Consider the following 22,626-nt stretch of genomic DNA (forward strand, 5'->3'; position numbering starts at 1 on the left):
ATTCAGTAACTGACCTTAAACAAATTTAAACATGAGAGAAGTTCAAATAGACATGAAAAGACTTTAAATGGAGATCATTTGAGTCTGAGAACAGAAAACTTCCCAAATCTAACAATGCAATGTACATTTTCTGTGAAGCTGCTTTGAAGTAACAGATATAATGAAAAACGGCTTTACAGATTAACTGGAATTGAATTGATTTTACTTGAATTGAGTCCAAATGGCTTGAATGAATCTTCATAATCTGTTATTTGACTGACACACAGAGGGTATATTATATTATATTATATTATATTATATTATATTATATTATATTATATTATATTATATTATATTATATTATATTATATTTGTTACTGGTTACAAAACTAGATACAAATACAAATTTTAAGTAATGTATTCTGAATACTTTCTGATTACTTGAACAATTTAGTTTCATTTTGTTAATTTGTCATCAATTAAAAGTAACCAGTAATTGTATTATTGGCATTTCATGTATGTTCATGTTCATGTATACCGTATTTTATATGTATGAATATTAGTAATCTGATTGTAATCTGGATCACATGTACTTGATGCAGATGAAGTTGATTTCTTCAGTTTCAGGAAGGCTGATCCAGTGATTATCACGGGTCCGAATGGCTCCGGATCTCACCGTCTGATCACATTCGTCCAGTCCGATGTCATAACCAGAAGCCCACTGATCGTAGCACACGGTCTGACCGTTGACCCAGAACCAGATCCCCACTGTGCAGGAGTGACGCAGACCCAGCCACACGTGAGCGGAGGAGGCACTCACTTTCATCAACAAGATCTTCACCCATCGCTGCATCTGATCCGAATCCACCGACACCAGGTCCATGTCCATGTTTCTGCAGCGTCTCAGAGCTTCAGTCCACGTCTTATTCTCTCGGACCAGAACCAGATTATCTGGAAACACAAACAGATCAGCAAGAAAATCAGGTTACAAAACATTTAACTGTGAAATACAGGAGCCAGTGCTATTTTAGTATTATTGAGATATTAAAATAGTTTTTATCAATATTTTGAATTTATTTTGAATTAATTTGTATATATTTATATATACTTTATTATTAGTAGTAGTAGTAGTAGTAGTATGTTTTTAGCTTTAGTTATTTTAGTACATCAAGAAAAAATAAATGACAATGAGAAATCTTACTTGAACCATATGAAAAATGAAAAGTTTTTCTCACGAGGTTCCAGACCTCTAAGACTTTGGTTAATCTTCAAAACAGAGATGAAAAGCATGAAGATATTATTAATGAAGCCTGAGATGTTTCTGTTCCTCCATTGAAAGTCCAGGTAGCCAGATTTAGAAGATCCAGAAAGTAATAAAGGCGTCAAAAACCAAATCCATATGAATCAAACACTAAGGGCCCTATTTTATTTTTCAAATGTAGGAAATGCTTCAAAGATGAAAAAAAAAAATAGTCAATGACTTTTATTGGACCCGCAAATAACGTCTCTCAATATATTATTATGTAAAGTATAATATTATACACTATAATATAATATTATATAATATAATTTTGTATTATTTTATAGTTGTATTCAAGTTGTCTGTCTGGAACGCAGCATTAGGTTAACATCAATAAACGTTTGTGTACTACAATTACGAGCCATTCTATAAGATGACATTTCAGCACTTTACAAACGGACAGCGACTCCTAAGTATCACTAAAAGCACAGCTACGTGTGACTGTGTTAAGTGCATTTTTGGGAAATGCACGTGAAACAATAACGAACGATCATAAAATGACTCGTAAAAAACTTTTTTAAGCGCTAAGATCAAACGTTATCAGGAAACCCGGCCCAGTTCAGTGTTGATTCAGTTTGGTTCAATAACTGTGTAAAGTTAGTCAATCACAAACAAGTTAAAATCAGGTATTCACAGCTCTACTGTCTGACTCAATAATGTCATTATTCAACTTAAAACTCTTGATTCACATGGATTCTCCTTATAATCTGTTTGGATCTTGTAAGTTATGGTTACATTTTTAAATCTCTCACACTGTAAAAAAAAAAATTACGTAAAATTACATTTTTTTTTTTTTTTTACAGTGCAGGTTTCTCAAATGAAAAATATATTCGTTTGTGTTTTGAAGATTAACTGAAGTCTTAAAAGTTTGGAACAACATGAAGGAGAGAAAGTGATGAGCGAATTCACATTATATCTATAATATATAATCTATAATAACAGGAACACACGTGAAGTTATAGTGGGCTCATTGAACTTCTTCTGTAATAATGAGAGAGTTTCTGTAGTTTGACATGTAGACGTACAGCAGCTCAGAGGATTGATCACTCACCATCATAACACACAAAGGGATGCTCTTCTGAACACTCCTCATCTGTCCATATGCCTTGGCGATCAATCAATGCACAGTCATCGTGATTAGTGTTTCTGGATGCGGGTCTATTAGATTTCCAGTGTGTGAATGTAGAGGTGCTGTTATCTGACCAAACCCAGAGTCTGTGCAGACCGATCCAGACTTGAGTATCTTTATTACATGAAGTTATGTTTTGGTCTATGATCTTCTGAATCTCTTCATTCTCAGTCTGATTCCTCACGCTGGCCAGATCTGTGTGTCTCTCTCTGCAGTATTTCTGAGCTTCAGTCCAGCTCTTTTGCTCCTGTACAATGATGAATCCTTTACTGCTGCCTTTAAAACAGAAAGACATTTGTCTGAAATTGATGTAGAGAATTTAAACATAAAATAAAAAACTTTCTATTTTCATTAAGCAAGAACAAAGAGAAAATCCACACATTTAATTGTTTTTCATCAGTCAAAAAAAAAAAAAAAATATTACTACTGGATGTGAAAATACTTAATATGGTCTTTTAGCACATTTCGCTGAGAGTTTGTAGCACATTATACAAAATACAGATTGATTCAAGTTGTTTTCAGTTTGGTTCAGTAATAGTGCAGAGTTCATTAGATATTAAACATACAGCTGAACTCACCATTATAGCAGATGAAAGGCCTTGTTGTACTACAGTCTACATCATGCCACTGTCCTTTATGATCATTCGCATTTCCACACTTACATTCCATGTAAATACAGTCTCCATCTCCATTTGGTTGTTCTGTTCCCCAGTTCCTGTACTGAGACTCATTTCCTCTGTAGAAGGCAGGGTCACTCAGAGACCATATCCATGAGTTCTTCAGTCCAATCCAGACACGGTCAGCATTGCTGTTCACTCTCTTTATGGCCTGTTCAATGTCATTCTGTTCTTGCATGTCACTGATAGTGACCAGATCTGTGTATTTCTCTCTGCAGTAACTCTGAGCTTCAGTCCAGCTCTTCTTCTGATTCACAAAGTGATACTGACGCGGAGCTCGTGCAGAAGAACTGACCACAGCTGAGGAGAGACACATTCACATTCAAGACAAGAAGTGCTAGTACAGTAGTGGAGTATCTTAGTATTTTATTCAATCTCCTCAACAACACACACATTACACACTCATTCAAACACACTTGAACACGGTCAGCAGCACTAACACTAACTATCAACACTAGAACTAGTCAAGCACTCACTCACCTGTGAGCAGAAGAGACATACATGTGATTCTCTCCATTTCTGAGAGAAAAACACAAATCAGTCTCAAGAAACATCTGACTAGATCCAGAACATCAGATCATGGCATTTCTACTTTATCATTGCTTATTAGACTCTACTTCAGCTATAAATACACACATGAAGTTAACACTTACATGCAAAGTATTTCATTAACTGATATAATGTTAATATACCAACCTGTTGAAGTACTAAATTCTGTTTTAACCTTTATAATATACTGATAAACACACTTTAAACACAGATAAAGTGATATAGTTAACAAGAAAAGTACTGTAAAATGACAAGAAATGTCATGTTGGATTTATAACAGTTTTCACTGTACATTAAGGGAACATACCAATAACCAGTTTAAGATTTTTGTATTTGTTGTTTGTTGTGTTGTATTTGTGAAATTATGATCAGTTTTTACATTGTACTGTTTTATGCGGCATATACAGACATTGAGATCAGATTTTGCAGTATTGTAGTAAATGTATTACTGTAAATGCATTTTTATTACATTGTTTTCCAAAAACCACACAAACGTTAAGCAGTAAAACAGTTATTACTTTAGTATAATGTTATATAAGCACCACTGCTAATCACATCTTAACTCAGAGTTTCTTACCTGTAGATGCTGTGCTTCAGGAGTGATTGTGTGTTTGTGTCACAGACTGATATCAGTCAACGTCTCTTTCTGCTCCTCCCAGCTTTCAATTTCCTGGACAGAAAAACTCCCTTCTGTGATGTATATCTCTTTTTTTTCAGGTTTATTTCCTCGTTTCTTGCCTGAATATCTAAAATACACTTTAAAGTTTTTCATTTATTGCACTTTGTTTATTTGCGTCTGTAGATTTCAATTCATATATTTAAAAGTTTTTTCTCCACTTCAGCATCTCTTACACAAACCAAAACTGAGAGTTTAATTCCTTTCTGTATTCTGAAGGTGTGTATAGAGGGGTTTGTTCATATTTCATTCACACTGATTTATGTAACATTTTACTCCTAAACATGGTGAAAATATTTGTTTTCTGTCTGTTGACAGTATTTTCTGATTTATGGAGTGATAAAAAGAGAACTCCAGAATCCCCTCTGCAAAAACCTTTAACTCTAATATGAAAACAAAATCAGGCAATAATTATGAGTCTGGATTCAGATTTCTGTTCTTGAAATGTATGCAAATCAATGCATATTGATTTTGACAGTTCATTTTAATATTTAAACATTTGATTTAAGAAAACGTAATACAAATATGCAATTCTTAAAGGGTTAGTTCACCCAAAAATCAACATTATGTCATTAATAACTCATCCTCATGTCTTTCCAAACCCGTGAGACCTCCGTTCATCTTCTGAACACAGTTTACGATATTTTAGATTTAGTCCGAGAGCTCTCAGTCCCTCCATTGAAGCTGTGTGTACGGTCTACTATCCATGTCCAGAAAGTTAAGAAAAACATCATCACAGTAGTCCATGTGACATCAGAGGGTCAATTAGAATTTGTTGATGCTTTGAAAATACATTTTGTCAAAAAAATAGCAAAAACTATGTCTTTATTCAGCATTGTCTTTTCTTCCGTGTCTGTTGTGAGAGAGTTCAGAACAAAGCCGTTTGTGAACGAATCATTCGATGTAACCGGATCTTCTTCAACCAGTTGAAATTTAAAACTGAATCGTTTTAAACGGTTCGCGTCTCCAATACGCATTAATCCACAAATGACTTAAACTGTTTACTTTTTTAATGTGGCTGACACTCCCTCCGAGTTCAAACAAACCAATATCCCGGAGTAATTCATGTACTCAAACAGTACACTGACTGAACTGCTGTGAAGAGAGAGATGAACACCGAGCCGAGCCAGATAATGAACGAAAGATTGACTCGTTCTCGAGTCAAGAACCGGTTGCATCGGTTGTCTGATCACCAGTACTTCTTTTCCCTTGATTCAAGTCTTCGATTTACCCGCGCTCATAACACTGGCACAGAATCAGTTCAGAATCAATCACCAAAAGAATCAGTTCGGTTCAGACGCTCTGTGAGTCAATGTGTTTCACGGTCAATCACACATGGGCAGTATCATCAGCTCCTCGGATCTCGAATCGGACGCTTCTGACAGAAATGGTTCTTGACTCTTGATTCGAAGTATATTTCTGGTTATTATTATTTTTTAATAATAATAAAATTTTAGTAATTGTTCAATAAAAACGGTCTCTGTTTATCTCCAGAGTCTCGTGTCTGTGTTTTTCCTTGTTTAATTTACATATCGTTCTTCTTGTTTTTATGCGGAAAATAGTCATAAATGTTCCAGTGTTCCTCAGGGATGAATAATCAGATACGGACAGATTGAATCTTCAGGACTGAATTTGAATGTGTGCCGTTCTTCCTCAAAATTATGATGATAGTAAAAAACACACACACACGAGTGAACCAGGAAACCAGGAGCACTTTTCAGGTCAAATATGCAAAAACGTCTTTTGTCAGAACTTGTAGAAATATAAAATCTAATTATTTTAGTTAGCTGCCAAGGCAACATTTCTCATATCTGTTTAATTTTACTCGTACTAAAATAACTTAAAACTATATCATAGCATAAATATTTCTGTTTTAATCAAACTTCATGTTTGGGATGTTTTTGCTATATTTTACTTAAAGGTGCAGTAGGGAACTTTTGTAAAAAAAAAATATTTTTTACATATTTATTAAACCTGTCATTATGTCCTGACAGTAGAATATGAGACAGATAATCTGTGAAAAAAGCTCCTCTGGCTCCTCCCAGTGTCCTATTGCCATTTGCAGTTACAGACCGCTCCCGGTAAGAAATCAACCAATCAGAGCTGCGGTCCATAACTTTGTTTGTGTTCAAAATGTAGAAAAATGTATATAATAAGCGAGTACACCATGAATCCATTTTCCAAACCGTGTTTTTGGCTTGTACTGAATCACTAGGGTGCACCTATAATAAGTGTTTATATTCGGACTATTTTAGATTGCTTCGGGGGTACTGCGGCGGAGTAACCCAGTACCTTTGTGATTCTTCATAGACATAAACAGAGAGACCGACTACGATGTTCTTCCGCAAGATGCAAACAGTTCTGTTTATTAACCGCAAGAGCGTTAAAAGTTCCCTACCGCAGCTTTAACCCTTGTGGATTGTTCAAATTCACTGCCCTTTCGAGTTGTTCGGGATGAAACCATCCACTCAATTAAACTGCTGTAAAAATGTATCAGATTCAAATTTCTTTTCAATTTTTTTTTTTTGCATAAATCTGTTAATCAACCTCAGTCCTGATCAAAACTACCAAATGTTTTTTAAAAAATCTAAGTTTTTAACTCTTTAATTGCCAAGTTCATAAATGATGTCACTGATTTGGGGGGAAAAAACACACAAAATGACTCATTTTCAATATAAAAGTATTGTGGCTGGATTTTTTTTTTTTACTTTTTATCACAGTCTTGGGCATGTCAAAGATTAGTAGTAACATTGGCCTTGATGCATTTTTAGTTTTTGTGCAGCATTAGATTTAATTTTTCTAATTTTTAATTTGTTGTTGGTGGTTGTTTTTGCCCCATTCAATTATAATGACATTTTTTGATTGCAAAGCCATGACACCATATAATCATGCATTCTTGATTTTTGGTGGTTTTCCCTTTTGGGAAGAGGTAAAATTTGTTCAATTAAACTGGGTGGGACCATTAACCCTTTAGATAGGCCTGTGCAAAAAAAAGGCTTAGTTTCTGGCTTCTATATGGAGTTATATGGAGTATAACAGCAATTTATAGTGTTTGTGTGTGTGAGAGATTCTTGATTGTTGGTGGTTTTCCCTGTTGGGAAGAGGTAACATTTGTTATTTTTACAGTTGATCACTAGGTGGGACCATTAACCATTTAGATAGGCCTGTGCAAAAAAAAGCTTAGTTTCTGACTTGTATATGAAGCTATATGGAGTATAACAGCATATTATATTGAGTGTGTATGTGTTTGTGTGTTTGAGAAGAGAGAGAGAGTTTGTGTGAGAGAGACCTTTTCACACTTACCTTAATGTATTTCAGAAAATCACAATGTACACCTCAGCTCTTAGAACTACACGGAGTAAACAAAAGTGTATTTATGCACCTGCTGCCTTTTAATGGTGGTGAAAGTATTCGGTTGTTAAGTGATGAGGTAAGAAGCAATGTTTTTGGGTCGAGCCCTCAACTCGCTTCACTTGAGAATATGACCTCAGCAGCCGCTTATGAGCACTGTTTATTCATATTGATAATTTAAGTTAAACGCTTTCAAACTTATGATATACACTACAGTCTCCATGCTCACAGCGTCCCAAACACATATCATTTTCATATATATATTTTTTATATTTATATTTTCATTGTCTGGCTATCTGGTACTTCGGTATGGAGTTAAAGGTTAAGATTATAACTTTTTCGCTAGTATTCTATAACATTGTGAGTTTATATTAGCACCTTTTGTTGTTTTCTCGTGGTAACTGATAGAGCGTTTGGACACGGAAGCGCTGCTATGTGACGTCAGACTTAACAAGCGAATAGACTAAACAAAAGCAAAGTACGTGAATTTAAATACGTGCATGCCATTGTGCTGGATATTTAATGGTGAGAAGAGCAGCAAGCAACACGAGAAAGGGCTTGACTTGTAGCAAAGTTTTAGAAATTATTATGTAGCATGAGACCCCTCCAGCGAGCTGCAGCTTATTTGAAGTTGGTATTGCATTTTGTTCATAATACATTATGCTCATAAATTTGATGCGAAGTAGATTTTTTTACAAGATTTTAAGGTTTTAAACTGGCTTTATCATCAAGAAAAGAAGAGCATTTCACATGCAGGCCATCTGTACTTTTCACCATCAAAAGGCAGCAGGTGCATAAACACACTTCTTTTTTTACTGTATACTCCATGTAGTTCTGAGAGCATGAGGTGCATATTTAGATTTTTTTTAGATACTGAACATCAAGGTAAGTGGACAAAGGTCTCTCTCACTCCCTCTCTTTCTCTCTCTCTCTATCACACACACACACTATAATTTGCTATTATACTCCATATAACTCCATATACAAGCCAGAAACCAAGCCTTTTTTGCACAGGCCTATTTAAAGGGTTAATGGTCCAATCTTGTGAGCAACTGTAAAAATATTTTTTTTTACCTCTTCCCAAAAGGGAAAACCACCAACAATCAAGAATCTCTCACACACACAAAAACTATAATTTGCTGTTATACTCCATATAACTCCATATACAAGCCAGAAACCAAGCCTTTTTTGCACAGGCCAATTTAAAGGGTTAATGGTCCCACCTTGTGAGCAACTGTAAAAAAAAAATTTTTTACCTCTTCCCAAAATGGAAAACCACAAACAATCAAGAATGCATGATTATATGGTGTCATGGCTTTGCAATCAAAAAATTTCTTTATAATGGAAGTCAATGGGACAAAAACAGCCACCAACAACAAATTAGGGAGAAAAAATGTAAATCTAATGCTGCACAAAAACTAACAATGCATCAAAGCCAATCTTGTTAATAATCTTTGACATGTCCAAGACTCTGATAAAAGGTAAAAAAATATCCAGTCCACAATCACTTTTAATATTGAAAATATGTAATTTTGTGTGTTTTTCTTCCCAAATCAGTGACATAATTTATGAACTTGTTAATTAAAAAGTTAAAATCTTGGAATTTATTTTTAAAAATTGGTAGTTTTGATCAGGACTGATGTTGATTAATAGATTTATGCAAAAAAAAAAAAAAAAAGAAAGAAATATTTATCTGATACATTTTTACAGCAGTTTAATTTAGTGGATGTTTTCATCCACGAACATCCCGAAAGGGTAATGAATTTGCCCACAGTGTACCTTTGAGTTTTAGAAAAATGTTTAGTTGTGGCCAAAATAAGACTCAACTTTACCCCCTAGTGTATGAAAACGTCCCCAACAACCCACAAAGGTTAAATACCATTTGTTTTGATAATTTTATATATAATTAAAAAACTATTTGTCCTTTTTAATTTTTGTTTTAAAATTGTTTCTAAGTTTTTTTTTAGCAGCATTGTATGTACACTGAAAAAAAAGTATTCATTGAATTTACTATATTTGTTTTAGCTATAATTAAACTCATTAATTTAGTTGATTAACTTTCAGCAAAATGTGTTTATTTAAATATAGTTCAAAATTGATTGCAACCTCTTAAAATATATTTTTTTAGTAAATTCAATGAATATTTTTTTTCAGTGTATGTGTAGATCCTTTAATTTGGCAACATTTCAATAAGTATCAATAAGCACTATTGTAATCACATTTTAACCTTCATCCCTTCATTTAAATGCTTCTGCTGATGTTCAAATATGATGCAAAGATTCCATTAAGTCACTCAATCAATATTTATCATTATATAATATAATTAATTTTATACGTTTATCCTTACATGTATTCATTGTAGATAATTTTACACAAAACAACATCAGACACAATTTGTTATTGAGCCAAAAATGTTAAGAGTCAATAATGCAGAGTGTGAGGAGTATAAATACACAGTAATGAAAGAAAGAAATAAAACACAGGTGAGCAACATAATCAGTAACTATGGTGACAAATGAGCGCATACTTAGAAACCATGACGACAAAGGAAACAATGAGATGCAAACTAAAAGTCCATGAAAACAAAACTAAACATGACAAATACATAAAAGCATCTTCCATATATTGTCCATTTAGGAACTTTTCAGGAAACTAGCTAAAACAGAGGATAAAATACAGAAGACTTTTTTTTGAGAACATATCAGTTCCAGAAAAGTAAATGTAAGTGCTTAGTACTTAATATTACGCAATAAAACACAATAATAAAGCAAACTGAAAAAACAAAACCCACAGTAAATGTTTGTCCCCATCACCTCATGAGTCATGAAACTGAATCATATACAGTAACTGACCTTAAACAAATGAAAACATGACAGAAGTTCAAATAGACATGAAAAGACTTTAAATGGAGATCATTTGAGTCTGTGAACAGAAAACTTCCCAAATCTAACGATGAAATATACATGTTCTGTGAACAGATATTATGAAAAATTGCTTTACTGATTAACTGGAACTGAACTGATTCTACTTGAATTGAGCCCAAATGGCTTGAATGAATCTTCATAATCTGTTATTTGACTGACACACAGAGGGTATATTATATTATATTATATTATATTATATTATATTATATTATATTATATTATATTATATTATATTATATTATATTATATTATATCTGTTACTGGTTACAAATTGCTTTACGAAAACTAGACACAAATAAAAATTTTAAGTAATGTATTCTGAGTACTTTCTGATTACTTGAACAATTTAGTTTCATTTTGTTAATTTGTCATCGATTAAAAGTAACCAGGAATTGTATTTTTGGCATTTTATATTTATACCGTATTTTATATGCATGAATATTAGTAATCTGATTGTGTAATCTGGATCACATGTACTTGGTGCAGATGAAGTTGATTTCTTCAGTTTCAGGAAGGCTGATCCAGTGATTATCATGGGTCCGAATGGCTCCGGATCTCACCGTCTTATCACATTCGTCCAGTCCGCTGTCAAAATCAGAAGCCCACTGATCGTAGCACATGGTCTGACCGTTGACCCAGAACCAGATCCCCATTGTGCAGGAGTGACGCAGACCCAGCCACACGTGATCAGAGGAGGCACTCGAGGTCACATTCATCACCCGCTGCTGCATCTGCTCCGAATCCACCAACACCAGGTCCATGTCCATGTTTCTGCAGCGTCTCAGAGCTTCAGTCCACGTCTTATTCTCTCGGACCAGAACCAGCTTCTCTTGAAAGAAAATCAGGATACAAAACATTTAACTTTGAAATACAGGAGCCAGTGATATTTTAGTATTATTGAGATATTAATATAGTTTTTTATCAATATTTAGATTTTTTTAAAATTAATTTGTATATTTTATATATACTGTATTATTATTATTATTATTATTATTATTATTATTATTATTATTATGTTTTTAGTTTTAGTTATTTTAGTACATCAAGAAAAACTAAATGACAATGAGAAATCTTACTTGAACCATATATATTTTAAGGGATAGTTCACCTAAAAATGAAAAATGAAAAGTGTTTCTCACGAGGTTCCAGACCTGTAAGACTTTGGTTAATCTTCAAAACAGAGATGAAAAGCATGAAGATATCATTAATGAAGCCGGAGATGTTTCTGTTCCTCCATTGAAAGTCCAGAATTTAGAAGATCCAGATCCAAGTAATAAAGGCGTCAAAAACCAAATCCATATGAATCAAACTGTGATGAACTGTCATTACCGAGAGGATGGTGTTGAAACCCTGGGACTGAGGAAGGTCCGTGACAAAATCCACAGCGATATGGGACCAAGGGCGTTGCGGTACCGGCAGAGGCTGTAAGAGACCAGCTGGTTTCAGGTGAGAAGACTTGACCATGTTACAGGTGGAACACTGATGAACAAACTTGATCACGTCAGCTCGAAGGGAAGGCCACCAGAAGCGATTGGAGACTAGCTGAGTGGTGGCCGTGATACCTGGATGCCCCGCGCTGGGAGTGCAATGAACCCATTGGAGGACACGGTCGCGGAGCTCGGGAGGAACAAAGAGGCGGTCCCCCGGACACTCCGGTGGTACGGGCTGTTTTTGCTGAGCTGTAGAAACCTCCGTGATTATATCCCACTGTACTGGTGCGACAATGAGAGATGAGGGCAGAATGGGAACTGGTTCAGAACACTCGTCCTTACTGTCGAACTGGCGTGAGAGAGCATCCGCCCTGCCGTTCTTAGAACCTGGTCTGAAAGTGACTCTGAAATTAAATCGGGAGAAGAAGAGAGACCAGCGCGCCTGGCGAGCATTCAGACATTTGGCGGATTTGAGATACTCCAGATTTCTGTGGTCCGTAAGCACAGTGAAAGGATGACACGCCCCCTCCAGCCAGTGCCTCCACTCTTCAAAGGCAGCCTTCATCGCCAGAAGTTCTCGATCGCCCACATCATAGTTGCGCTCTGCTGCATTGAGTTTACGGGAATAAAATGCGCAGGGGTACATTTTTGCTGGACTACCATGACGTTGTGACAGAATGGCACCCACGCCCGTGTTAGAAGCATCCACTTCCACAATAAACTCTCTCTCAGGATCTGGGTGATGGAGAATGGGTGATGTGGTGAATCTCTTCTTTAAACTCTCAAATGCCGCAGTGCATTCCGATGACCAGCGGAAACGTCCTCCTCCTCCTTGGAGTAAAGAAGTGAGAGGAGCCACAATCATGCTGAAATTTCGAATGAATCGGCGGTAAAAGTTTGCGAAGCCCAAGAATCGCTGTAGCACTTTTACTGACGTGGGACGAGGCCAGTTAACCACCGCTTGTACCTTTTTGTCATCCATCACAACTCCATCTGCGCTGATGATGTAACCCGAGAACGAGATCCGCTTCTGATGAAATTCGCATTTCTGTATCTTGGCATACAACTGGTGCTCGATGAGGCGTTTGAGAACAGCTCGCACATCCTGAACGTGCGTTTCAAGGTTGTCTGAATAAATCAGGATGTCGTCAATATACACAATTACACTCCGATTGAGCAGGTCTCTGAAGATCTCGTTGACAAACGCTTGAAAAACTGAAGGACTGTTGGAAAGGCCGAACGGCATGACCCGATATTGATAATGGCCGGTGGTTGTAGAAAACGCCGTCTTCCACTCATCACCCTCCCGAATACGAATAAGGTTGTAAGCATTTCGTAGGTCAAGCTTTGTGAAATATCGGGCCGTGCGGAGCATTTCAAGAGCAGCTGGGACCAGAGGCAGAGGATACCGGTATTTGACAGTTATCTCATTGAGACCCCGATAGTCTATGCACGGTCGGAGACCCCCATCCTTCTTCTTGACAAAAAAGAAACCGGCAGAAGCAGGAGATGTTGAGGGGGTAATGAAGCCTTTGGCAAGCTGTTCCTCTATATACAAATTCATGGCCTCGGTCTCTGGCTGAGATAGGGGGTATACACGACCACGTGGTGGCATGGTACCCGGCAGGAGCTCAATAGCACAGTCAACACCACGATGGGGAGGTAAGTGTGAGGCTTCACGCTCGCTGAATGCTTGGGCAAGGTCATGGTAAACAGCGGGGATTTCCTGTAGATTAACGTCTACGGAGGGGCTGGCACTCAATTCAGGACCCTGGACAGCGGGCATGCATTTATTCAGACACGACGAAGACCACTGGGTAATCCTCCTCTCAGACCAGGAAATTTGCGGGTTGTGCCTCTCCAGCCAAGGAAACCCCAGAATCATAGGATGAAGTGGCGAATGAATAGTGTAGAACTGGATGGTCTCCCTATGTTGCGAGCCGATGCTGAGGGTGAGAGGTGGTGTGATGTACTGGCGCTCCCCTGTCCCCAGGGGGCGCCCGTCCAAAGCTGTCATTGTCACAGAGGGTTCACAAGAGCGGAGAGAGATTTGATGAGTTTTTGCAAAGGTTGCGTCAATAAAATTTCCAGCAGCTCCCGAGTCTATAAATGCCCTCGATTTTATAACCTGCCCATTAATAATTAACGAAATCTCCACAATGAGAGCTTGGAAAGAGAGTGAACGTGGACTCACCGCAGCGGGGTTCCGAGAAGTGGGTTTCACCGGGCAGGAAGCCCTGAAATGACCAGCCTTACCACAGTACATGCATAAACGATTGCGCCTTCTCCTCTCACGTTCCGCCTCGGAGAGCTGGGTGTATCCGATCTGCATGGGCTCGGGCTCGGAGGTGCATACCGGGTTGAAACTCAGGCTGGTCCTGACTGGAGTGCGGCGAGCCCGGATGAGATGATCGAGCCGGATGGCAAGTTCCATGATCTGACTGAGAGTCTTTCCATCATCACAATAAGCAAGTTCCCCCTGCAGCTCCGCATTCTACCCCTTCTGATACAGTAGTTTGAGAGGATCCTCCCCCCAGCCGGTCTGAGCAGCGAGCGTATGAAAGGAGAGAGTGTAATCCGCTGCAGTGGAATTCCCTTGCCGCAGGGCGAGTAACAGTTCCCCTGGATCCTTTCCTCCAGCTGGGTGCTCAAACACTTCCCTGAATAGGGTGACAAAAGCATCATAGGACCTCCTGACCATAGTGCCGTTGCCCACTCCAGCGCTTTTCCAGTAAGCAGGGTACAGATGAGAAAGATGCGGCCCTCATCGGTGCGATGTTCTGGAGCCTGCTGGCTTAGATAGAGCTCGCACTGCAACAAAATCCCTTGCAAGTGGAGGGTGAACCGTCATACTTTTCAGGTAGGGATAATCTTGGATTGTTTGAGATCGTACTCACGACTGGCAGCGGAGGGACAGGTGCGGTGGGATCTGCGGCCTGATTAGCAGCTGCAATCTGAGGGGTTAGTGACTGAACAGACCTGACAAGTTCCTCTGTGAGCGAGGTTAGTTTTACCAGCTGCCGCTGATGTGAAGCGAGCACCGCAGCCTGGGATGAAACCTCATTGGCGAGGTGACGAAACTCTTGAGTTGGTGAAGTTTTCTGTGATGAAACGGCGGAGTCAGTTAGATCCATCTGCAGCAGTTTATTAATACAGGTGAGTAAGCAGAGAACAGCTGACATAAACTCAGGCTGGCAATGAAAGGGAACTTAAGCAGATGTTCGTAGAGAACTCAGATATTCTCATCAATCGGGTTACAAGGACCAAAGATAATAACAATAAAGACCAGGGGTAAATCAAAACTTCACAAAATATCAAAGGGGACAGCAGTCAATATAAAGGGGAGAACACAAGGTGCAGGTGAAAATACTAGAAGGTAATCAAGATAATTAAGCAGGGTTAGACGGGGATGATTGGGGAGAGGGACACTGGGAAATGCAGTCCTAATATTCAGGAGAGAGGGATCTGATGCCGCCAGAGGAGGGCGTAGCAGAACGTTCCATGACACAAACACTAAGGGCCCTATTTTATTTTTCAAATATGGGAAATGCTTCAAAGATTAAAAAAAAAAAAAAAAAAACATCAACGACTTTTATTGGAACCACAAATAACGTCTCTCTCTCTCTCTCTCTCTCTCTCTCTCTCTCTCTCTCTCTCTATACTGTACATAAAGTACTTTATATATTATTATGTAAAGTATAATATTATACACTATAATATAAAATTATATAATATAATATTGTATTGTATTATAGTTGTATCCAAGTTGTCTGTCTGGAACGCAGCATTAGGTTAACATCAATAAACGATTGTGTACTACAATTACGAGCCATTCTATAAGGTGACATTTCAGCACTTGACAAACGGACAGCGACTCCTAAGTAGCACTAAAAGCACAGCTACATGCAAATGTGTTAAGTGCATTTTTGGGAAATGCATGTGAAACAATAATGAACGATCGTAAAATGACTCGTAGAAAACTTTCTTAAGCGCTAAGATCAAACATTATTGGGAAACCCAGCCCAGTTCAGTGTTGATTCAGTTTGGTTCAATAACTGTGTCAAGTTAATCAATCACAAACAAGTTAAAATCAGGTATTCACAGCTCTACTGTCTGATTCAATAATGTCATTATTCAACTTAAAACTCTTGATTCACATGGATTCTCCTTATAATGTGTTTGGATCAGAGGTGTCAAGTAACGAAGTACAAATACATTGTTACTGTACTTAAGTAGAAATTTGGGGTATCTATACTTTACTTGAATAATTATTTTTCAGCCGACTTTTTACTTCTACTCCTTACGTTTTCACGCAAGTATCTGTACTTTCTACTCCTTACATTTAAAAAATAGCTTCGTTACTGCTATTTCATTCTGGCTTGTCATCATTCAAAAAAAAAAACCTATCCAGATAAATCGCGCCATCCGGATGGTGTGAATTTGATTGTGGTTGGATGAGAATTATAAACATATACCATTCCGACACCCTATTGGTTTGTACGCGATCCATCGCACCTGCACATGACACAAATCACATCACACTCCAGCAAGGACATAGACAGTTTTGGGTTCGTGTATCAAAAAATATATTCCTTAAAAGTAGGCTTGGCTATGGAACTGGTATCCAATCGCCTCAGAGTCAGTCCCCTTAAATTTCAAATGAAACCGGCGTCAGACCGGTCTCCTCCCGTCTTTCAGCGCGCTCTTCAATCCGCAGGCCGCAGCGGAGCAGCGTGAGCTCAAACAGAGACAGAGTACACAAGGTGTGTGTTTATCAATAGATTATTAGAATATCTGTATCTGTGCAGTTCTATGTCATAAATACAGTTTACAAAGGTCACGAAGAAGCAGTTGCTTTCTCATCTACTGTAAAGTTTTCACTCTGTTCACCGCTCATCACACCACAGCTGTTTCCTCCAGTGAAAATCTAGCCCTTAACACATATGAACGAACACATAATTTAATTACACTTATTTAAATATACTTAATTTAATCATACGTACTTTATACATACACTAGCTACTGTGCAAAAGTCTTAGGCACGTTAGTATTTTCACTTAAAAGAATGGTGTTCGGCTATTTTTATATTTTGCAGTAGTGTGTCAGTAGAAAATATCAGTTTACATTTCCAAACATTCATTTTGCCGTTGACAGACTGCTTCTGCATTCAAAATCGCACTAGATTATTATTAAAATTGATGGCAAACTGATATTTCTAACCATACAAGAGTAATTGTTGTTGCGTTCATTTTCAATGGGCATATATTCGGCTGAAACAGGTAACCTAGTGCATCCCAAATTTTTCAACATGAACATTTTAATATAACATTATAGTCATTATGGCCTTTAGAAAAATGATTTTTTGAGGAGGTGGGGTAGTGCACAATAGGCCCCCGTGGCACGGCCCAAGCTTTTGTTCTTAATGGCATTTTTTCCTTTACATTACTTTTACTTTAATACTTTAAGTAGTTTTTTAAACCAGTACATTTACACTTTTCTTGAGTAAAAAGCTTGAGTTGATACTTCAACTTCTACAAAAGTCTTTTTAAACCCTAGTATCTATACTTCTACTTTAGTAATGAATGCCAGTACTTTTGACACCACTGGTTTGGATCTTGTAAGTTTTGGTTACCTGGATTTTTAAATCTCTCAGGTTTCTTTAAAAAATCTCTTAATTTGTATTTTGAAGATTTACTGAAGTCTTCAAGGTTTGGAACAACATGAAGGGGAGAAAGTGATGAGCAAAATCACATTATCTATAATATAAAATCTATAATAACCAGTGGTGGTAAGTAACGAAGTAAAAATACTTTGTTACTTTACGTAAGTATTTTTTTGGGGGATCTGTACTTTACTTGAGTATGTTTTATTTGCATCTACTTTCACTCTTACTCCACTACTATATTAAAGACAAAGTTTACTTTTTACTCTGATACATTTCCCCATGCCCACAAGTATTTATTACACTGATTTTACAAACCAATGAAAAACGTGGTTTTCTTTTGAAAAAAAGAATGCGCGACTTCGCGAGTTCTTTGCCAACATACGCTCACGCAGCAGTTAGTTCCAAGTGATAGTGCAGCTCTTGCTGCCCGCAGTGATCCAGAGATTCCCGACAGGGATCACCCATGGCCATATCTCAAGGATATGTTCGAATTCACTGAAGTCAAGGGAGATTCTTATCGACTGAAATGTCTTCTTTGCCTGCCACGGGTGAATGAAATTTCAGTAGGGCTGTGCAAAAAATCTAATGCGATTTTCATGAGCATCTCATCAGTAAATACGCTCCTGTAATTAGAAGCAGGGTTCTGAATTTTTTTAGGGCTGCAACAACTAATCGATAATGAAAATAATCAAGAAAAAATTCATTATCGATTAGTTGTGTCTGTGACATCACTGTGTACAATTCCAGTCAGATGTAACTTCTCAATGGCACCCTTGAATCTGAGAAATCATATTGAGGCGACTTGACATTAATTGTGTTACTATTGTTAGCCAAGTGATTTCATATTGAAACGTGCCTTGTAAACAGCTAGCTAACATTAGTCAAGTTAGCTAACGTATATTGATGCTAACGGTGGCAGACTTTGGGTTGTGTGTGATTAAACCATAAGCTGATGCTGGAGAGAATCAAGCTAGTAAGCTCGTCAAGGATGATCCAGTTGGAGGTAGACTTGGAAAAGCTGACTAGACATGCATCACACACATGACCAGCATCGGCCAGTAGTGATCCTACATGGTGATTGCAACACAGACGAGCTGTGCTATTACACTACATGAAAAAACTCTAGGCCCATAGAGAAGGAAATGAATAGTGGAATAAAGTTGTTATTTTGGGGGGGTTTTGCGCACAAAAAGTATTCTCGTCGCTTGATAAAAGTAAGATTGAGCCACTTTAGTCACTTGGACTATATTAACGATCTCTTAATAACTTTTCTGGGCCAGCAAGTTTCATTCCCGTAGAAGCCTATGGAGGAGTGATCCAGCTCTCAGATTTAATCAAATATATTTTAATTTGTGTTCCGAAGATGAACAAAGGTCTTATAGGTGAGCGATTACTGACATAATTTTAATTTTTGGGAGAACTAACTCTTTAAAGAGGTGGTTCTTCCTCATTGATATTCTGAAACAGTCTTACCTTGTATCTTGCACATCTTCTGTTTGATGCAGCTATAATGTTATGGAACATGTCTATTGAAAGTTCAATCCCTATACTGCGATAAGGTTCTTCATTGTCTCTTTTGATTGTAAATCTAACAAATTCTTAATTGCAGTATCTAATCTCATCATTTGTTCTATTAAAACATTGCATATCACTCCCAAAACAACTGATCTGCTTAATTATTGATATTTACAGTTAATTTGAATATTTACTTTTTACTTCCGGTACTTAAGTATGTTTTAAATCGGATACTTTTGTACTTTTACTCAAGTGATGTTTGAATGGAGGACTTTTTTATTTAGATACATCTACTTTTAGTGAGTATAACTTTTGAGTACTTTTACCACCCCGATGATAACTCTGTCAGAAACACACGTGAAGTTATAGTGCGTTCGTTGAACTTCTGTAATGATGAGAGAGTTTCTGTAGTTTGACATGTAGACGTACAGCAGCTCAGAGGATTGATCTACTCACCATCATAACACACAAAGGGATGCTCTTCTGAACACTTCTCATCTGTCCATATTCCTTGGCGGTCAATCAATGCACAGTCATCGTGATTAGTGTCTCTGGATGCGGGTCTATCAGATTTCCAGTGTGTGAATGTAGAGGTGCTGTTATCTGACCAAACCCAGAGTCTGTGCAGACCGATCCAGACTTGAGTATCTTTATTACATGAAGTTATGTTTTGGTCTATGATCTTCTGAATCTGTTCATTCTCAGTCTGATTCCTCACGCTGGCCAGATCTGTGTGATTCTCTCTGCAGTATTTCTGAGCTTCAGTCCAGTTCTTTTGCTCCTGTACAATGATGAATCCTTTACTGCTGCCTTTAAAACAGAAAGACATTTGTCTGAAATTGATGTAGAGAATTTAAACATAAAATAAAAAACTTTCTGTTTTCATTGAGCAAGAACAAAGAGAAAATCCACACATTTAATTGTTTTTCATCAGTCAAAAAAAAAATAAAAAATAAAAAATATTACTACTGGATGTGAAAATACTTAATATGGTCTTTTAGCACATTTCGCTGAGAGTTTGTAGCACATTATACAAAATACAGATTGTTTCAAGTTGTTTTCAGTTTGGTTCAGTAATAGTGCAGAGTTCATCAGATATTAAACATACAGCTGAACTCACCATTATAGCAGATGAAATACATTTCTTTACTACAGTCTACATCATGCCACTGTCCTTTAGGCTCATTCGCATTTCCACACTTACATTCCATGTAAATACAGTCTCCATCACCATTTGGTTGTGATGGTCCCCAGTTCCTGTACTGAGACTCATTTCCTCTGTAGAAGGCAGGGTCACTCAGAGACCATATCCATGAGTTCTTCAGTCCAATCCAGACACGGTCAGCATTGCTCTTCACTCTCTTTATGGCCTGTTCAATGTCATTCTGTTCTTGTATGTCACTGATAGTGACCAGATCTGTGTATTTCTCTCTGCAGTAACTCTGAGCTTCAGTCCAGCTCAGGTTCTGATTCACAAAGTGATACTGACGCGGAGCTCGTGCAGAAGAACTGACCACAGCTGAGGAGAGACACATTCACATTCAAGACAAGAAGTGCTAGTACAGTAGTGGAGTATCTTAGTATTTTACTCAATCTCCTCAACAACACACACATTACACACTCATTCAAACACACTTGAACACGGTCAGCAGCACTAACACTAACTATCAACACTAGAACTAGTCAAGCACTCACTCACCTGTGAGCAGAAGAGACATACATGTGATTCTCTCCATTTCTGAGAGAAAAACACAAATCAGTCTCAAGAAACATCTGACCAGATCCAGAACATCAGATCATGCCATTTCTACTTTATCATTGCTTATTAAACTCTACTTCAGCTATAAATACACACAAGAAGTTAACACTTACATGCAAAGTAAATATTTCATTAACTCATATAATGTTAATATAATACACCGACAACCACCTTAAACACAGATAAAGTGATATAATTAAAAATAAAAGTACTGTTAAATGACATGAAATGTCCTGTTAGATTTATAACAGTTTGTCACTGTATAGTAACTTACTCTTAACCAAGTAACAAGTATTCACCGTAGGATATTTAGTCTTTTACCATTAAGAATTATAATATTTATTTCAGTCTATTGTTTTATGCGGCACATTTCTGCTGTTAAAAGCTCCAGAATCAAACTCTCTCAGTGAGATCGAGTGTTGCCCTACTGCTGTAAGTACACTACTGCAAACACAATTTTTAATACTAAATTGTACTTTTATTTTCTTTTTTTTTATATAATAATTTAAACGTAAGTTACACTTGTTTTATTACAAAATTAATTGTGAGGAAATCTTTGTATCAATCAATGGATATGAAGTTTATTTTTAAGTTTATTTATTTTTGGTTTATTTTCTCCATAATGTTTTAAAGAAGCTGAATATAATTAAACTGAAAAAGTTCAGATGGCAACAGACAAAATTTACAAAATCCAGACATTCACTAGTTAACCTGTGATCAGCTGAGTGTAATATAATATAAACACAGTTAAATCAGTCAGATCATAATCAATGTGAAGTTAAACTATCAGTAATCATGATCTCAGAGTTTCTTACCTGTAGATGCTGTGATTCAGGAGTGATAGTGTTTCTTCTTTTATCAGGACAGACTGATATCACGATCATTTCTCCTCTTCTGCTCCTCCCAGCTTTGCTTTTCCTGGACAGAAAAACTCCCTTCTGTGGTTTAGGTCTTTATTCAGAGCTGTGTTTCCTGCTTTATTGCCCCATGGCTACAGTTTGTGTGTGTGTCTTTTTGTGTGTGTGAGAGAGAGAGAGAGAGTGTTTATACATCCAAATTGCACATTAAAGTGTTTATTTTATTGCACTTTATTTATTTGCATCTGTAGATTTCAATTACAATATCTTTACATTTATGTGTTTTATTAACAAAGTTCGGGAGGATAATCAGATAATCATCCAATTTAGGCAGAGGTGCATCTCGTTTAGCTAATCATCTTAACTAGCACACAAGCATGTGTGTATATATATATATATATATATATCCAGTCTTCCTACCTCCTGTCCCACAACAGTTTTTCGGCATCCCTCCTCCACCCCAACTCCTCACTTCTAATCTATTTATCCCAAATAGGAATAGGGGGAGTTTATTGGGTTCAGTCTATGCTCCGGGCCCGGACCCCTCCCCCAGGACAGCACGCCAAAATAATGCCAACTATTCACTTTCAGATTAGATGTAAGGGTGAACTCGTGAAATACTCAGAAGTGAGTTAAACCTTCATTTGGAGATGTCCTCATTTGTAAAAACAGTATAGAATGTATAATATTATACTATTTGTGTAAATGCAGAAGGTTGTCTTTTAGCGTTAGAGTGTAGATTAGGTTAAAGTATTTATAAGTAGCTTTAAATAAAAAACAGCTGATGTCTGTGCAATATCCGTTTTTATTTCTCT

At 37.1% G+C, this 22,626-nt stretch overlaps 2 protein-coding genes across 3 annotated transcripts in view; both read right to left on the reverse strand.

Moving 5' to 3' along the window:
- The window catches only part of LOC127944178 (C-type mannose receptor 2-like), a 44,051-nt gene that overhangs the window by 539 nt on the left and 20,886 nt on the right, over positions 1-22,626 (reverse strand). Inside the window, exon 5 of one of the 2 annotated variants that reach the window (XR_008150292.1) lies at positions 10,475-11,414. Coding sequence is in view for 1 of the 2 variants with exons in the window: in XM_052540006.1 (XP_052395966.1) it covers positions 11,053-11,414 (362 nt within the window). In the remaining variant the exon portion in view is untranslated. Of the gene's footprint in view, positions 1-10,375; positions 11,415-22,626 lie in introns of those variants that run through there. The other variant, XM_052540006.1, reaches the window with a different exon arrangement.
- On the reverse strand, positions 519-4,219 carry LOC127944176 (C-type mannose receptor 2-like). The gene is made up of 5 exons (XM_052540003.1): positions 4,212-4,219; positions 3,566-3,604; positions 2,987-3,385; positions 2,331-2,684; positions 519-930 (listed from the first exon to the last, which is right to left on the reverse strand). The coding sequence occupies exons 2-5, from the start codon at positions 3,600-3,602 to the stop codon at positions 563-565; spliced, it is 1,158 nt and encodes a 385-aa protein (XP_052395963.1). The 5' UTR covers positions 3,603-3,604; positions 4,212-4,219; the 3' UTR covers positions 519-562.

This window comes from Carassius gibelio, chromosome A23, assembly GCF_023724105.1.
Source record: "Carassius gibelio isolate Cgi1373 ecotype wild population from Czech Republic chromosome A23, carGib1.2-hapl.c, whole genome shotgun sequence".
Lineage (NCBI taxonomy): Eukaryota > Metazoa > Chordata > Actinopteri > Cypriniformes > Cyprinidae > Carassius > Carassius gibelio.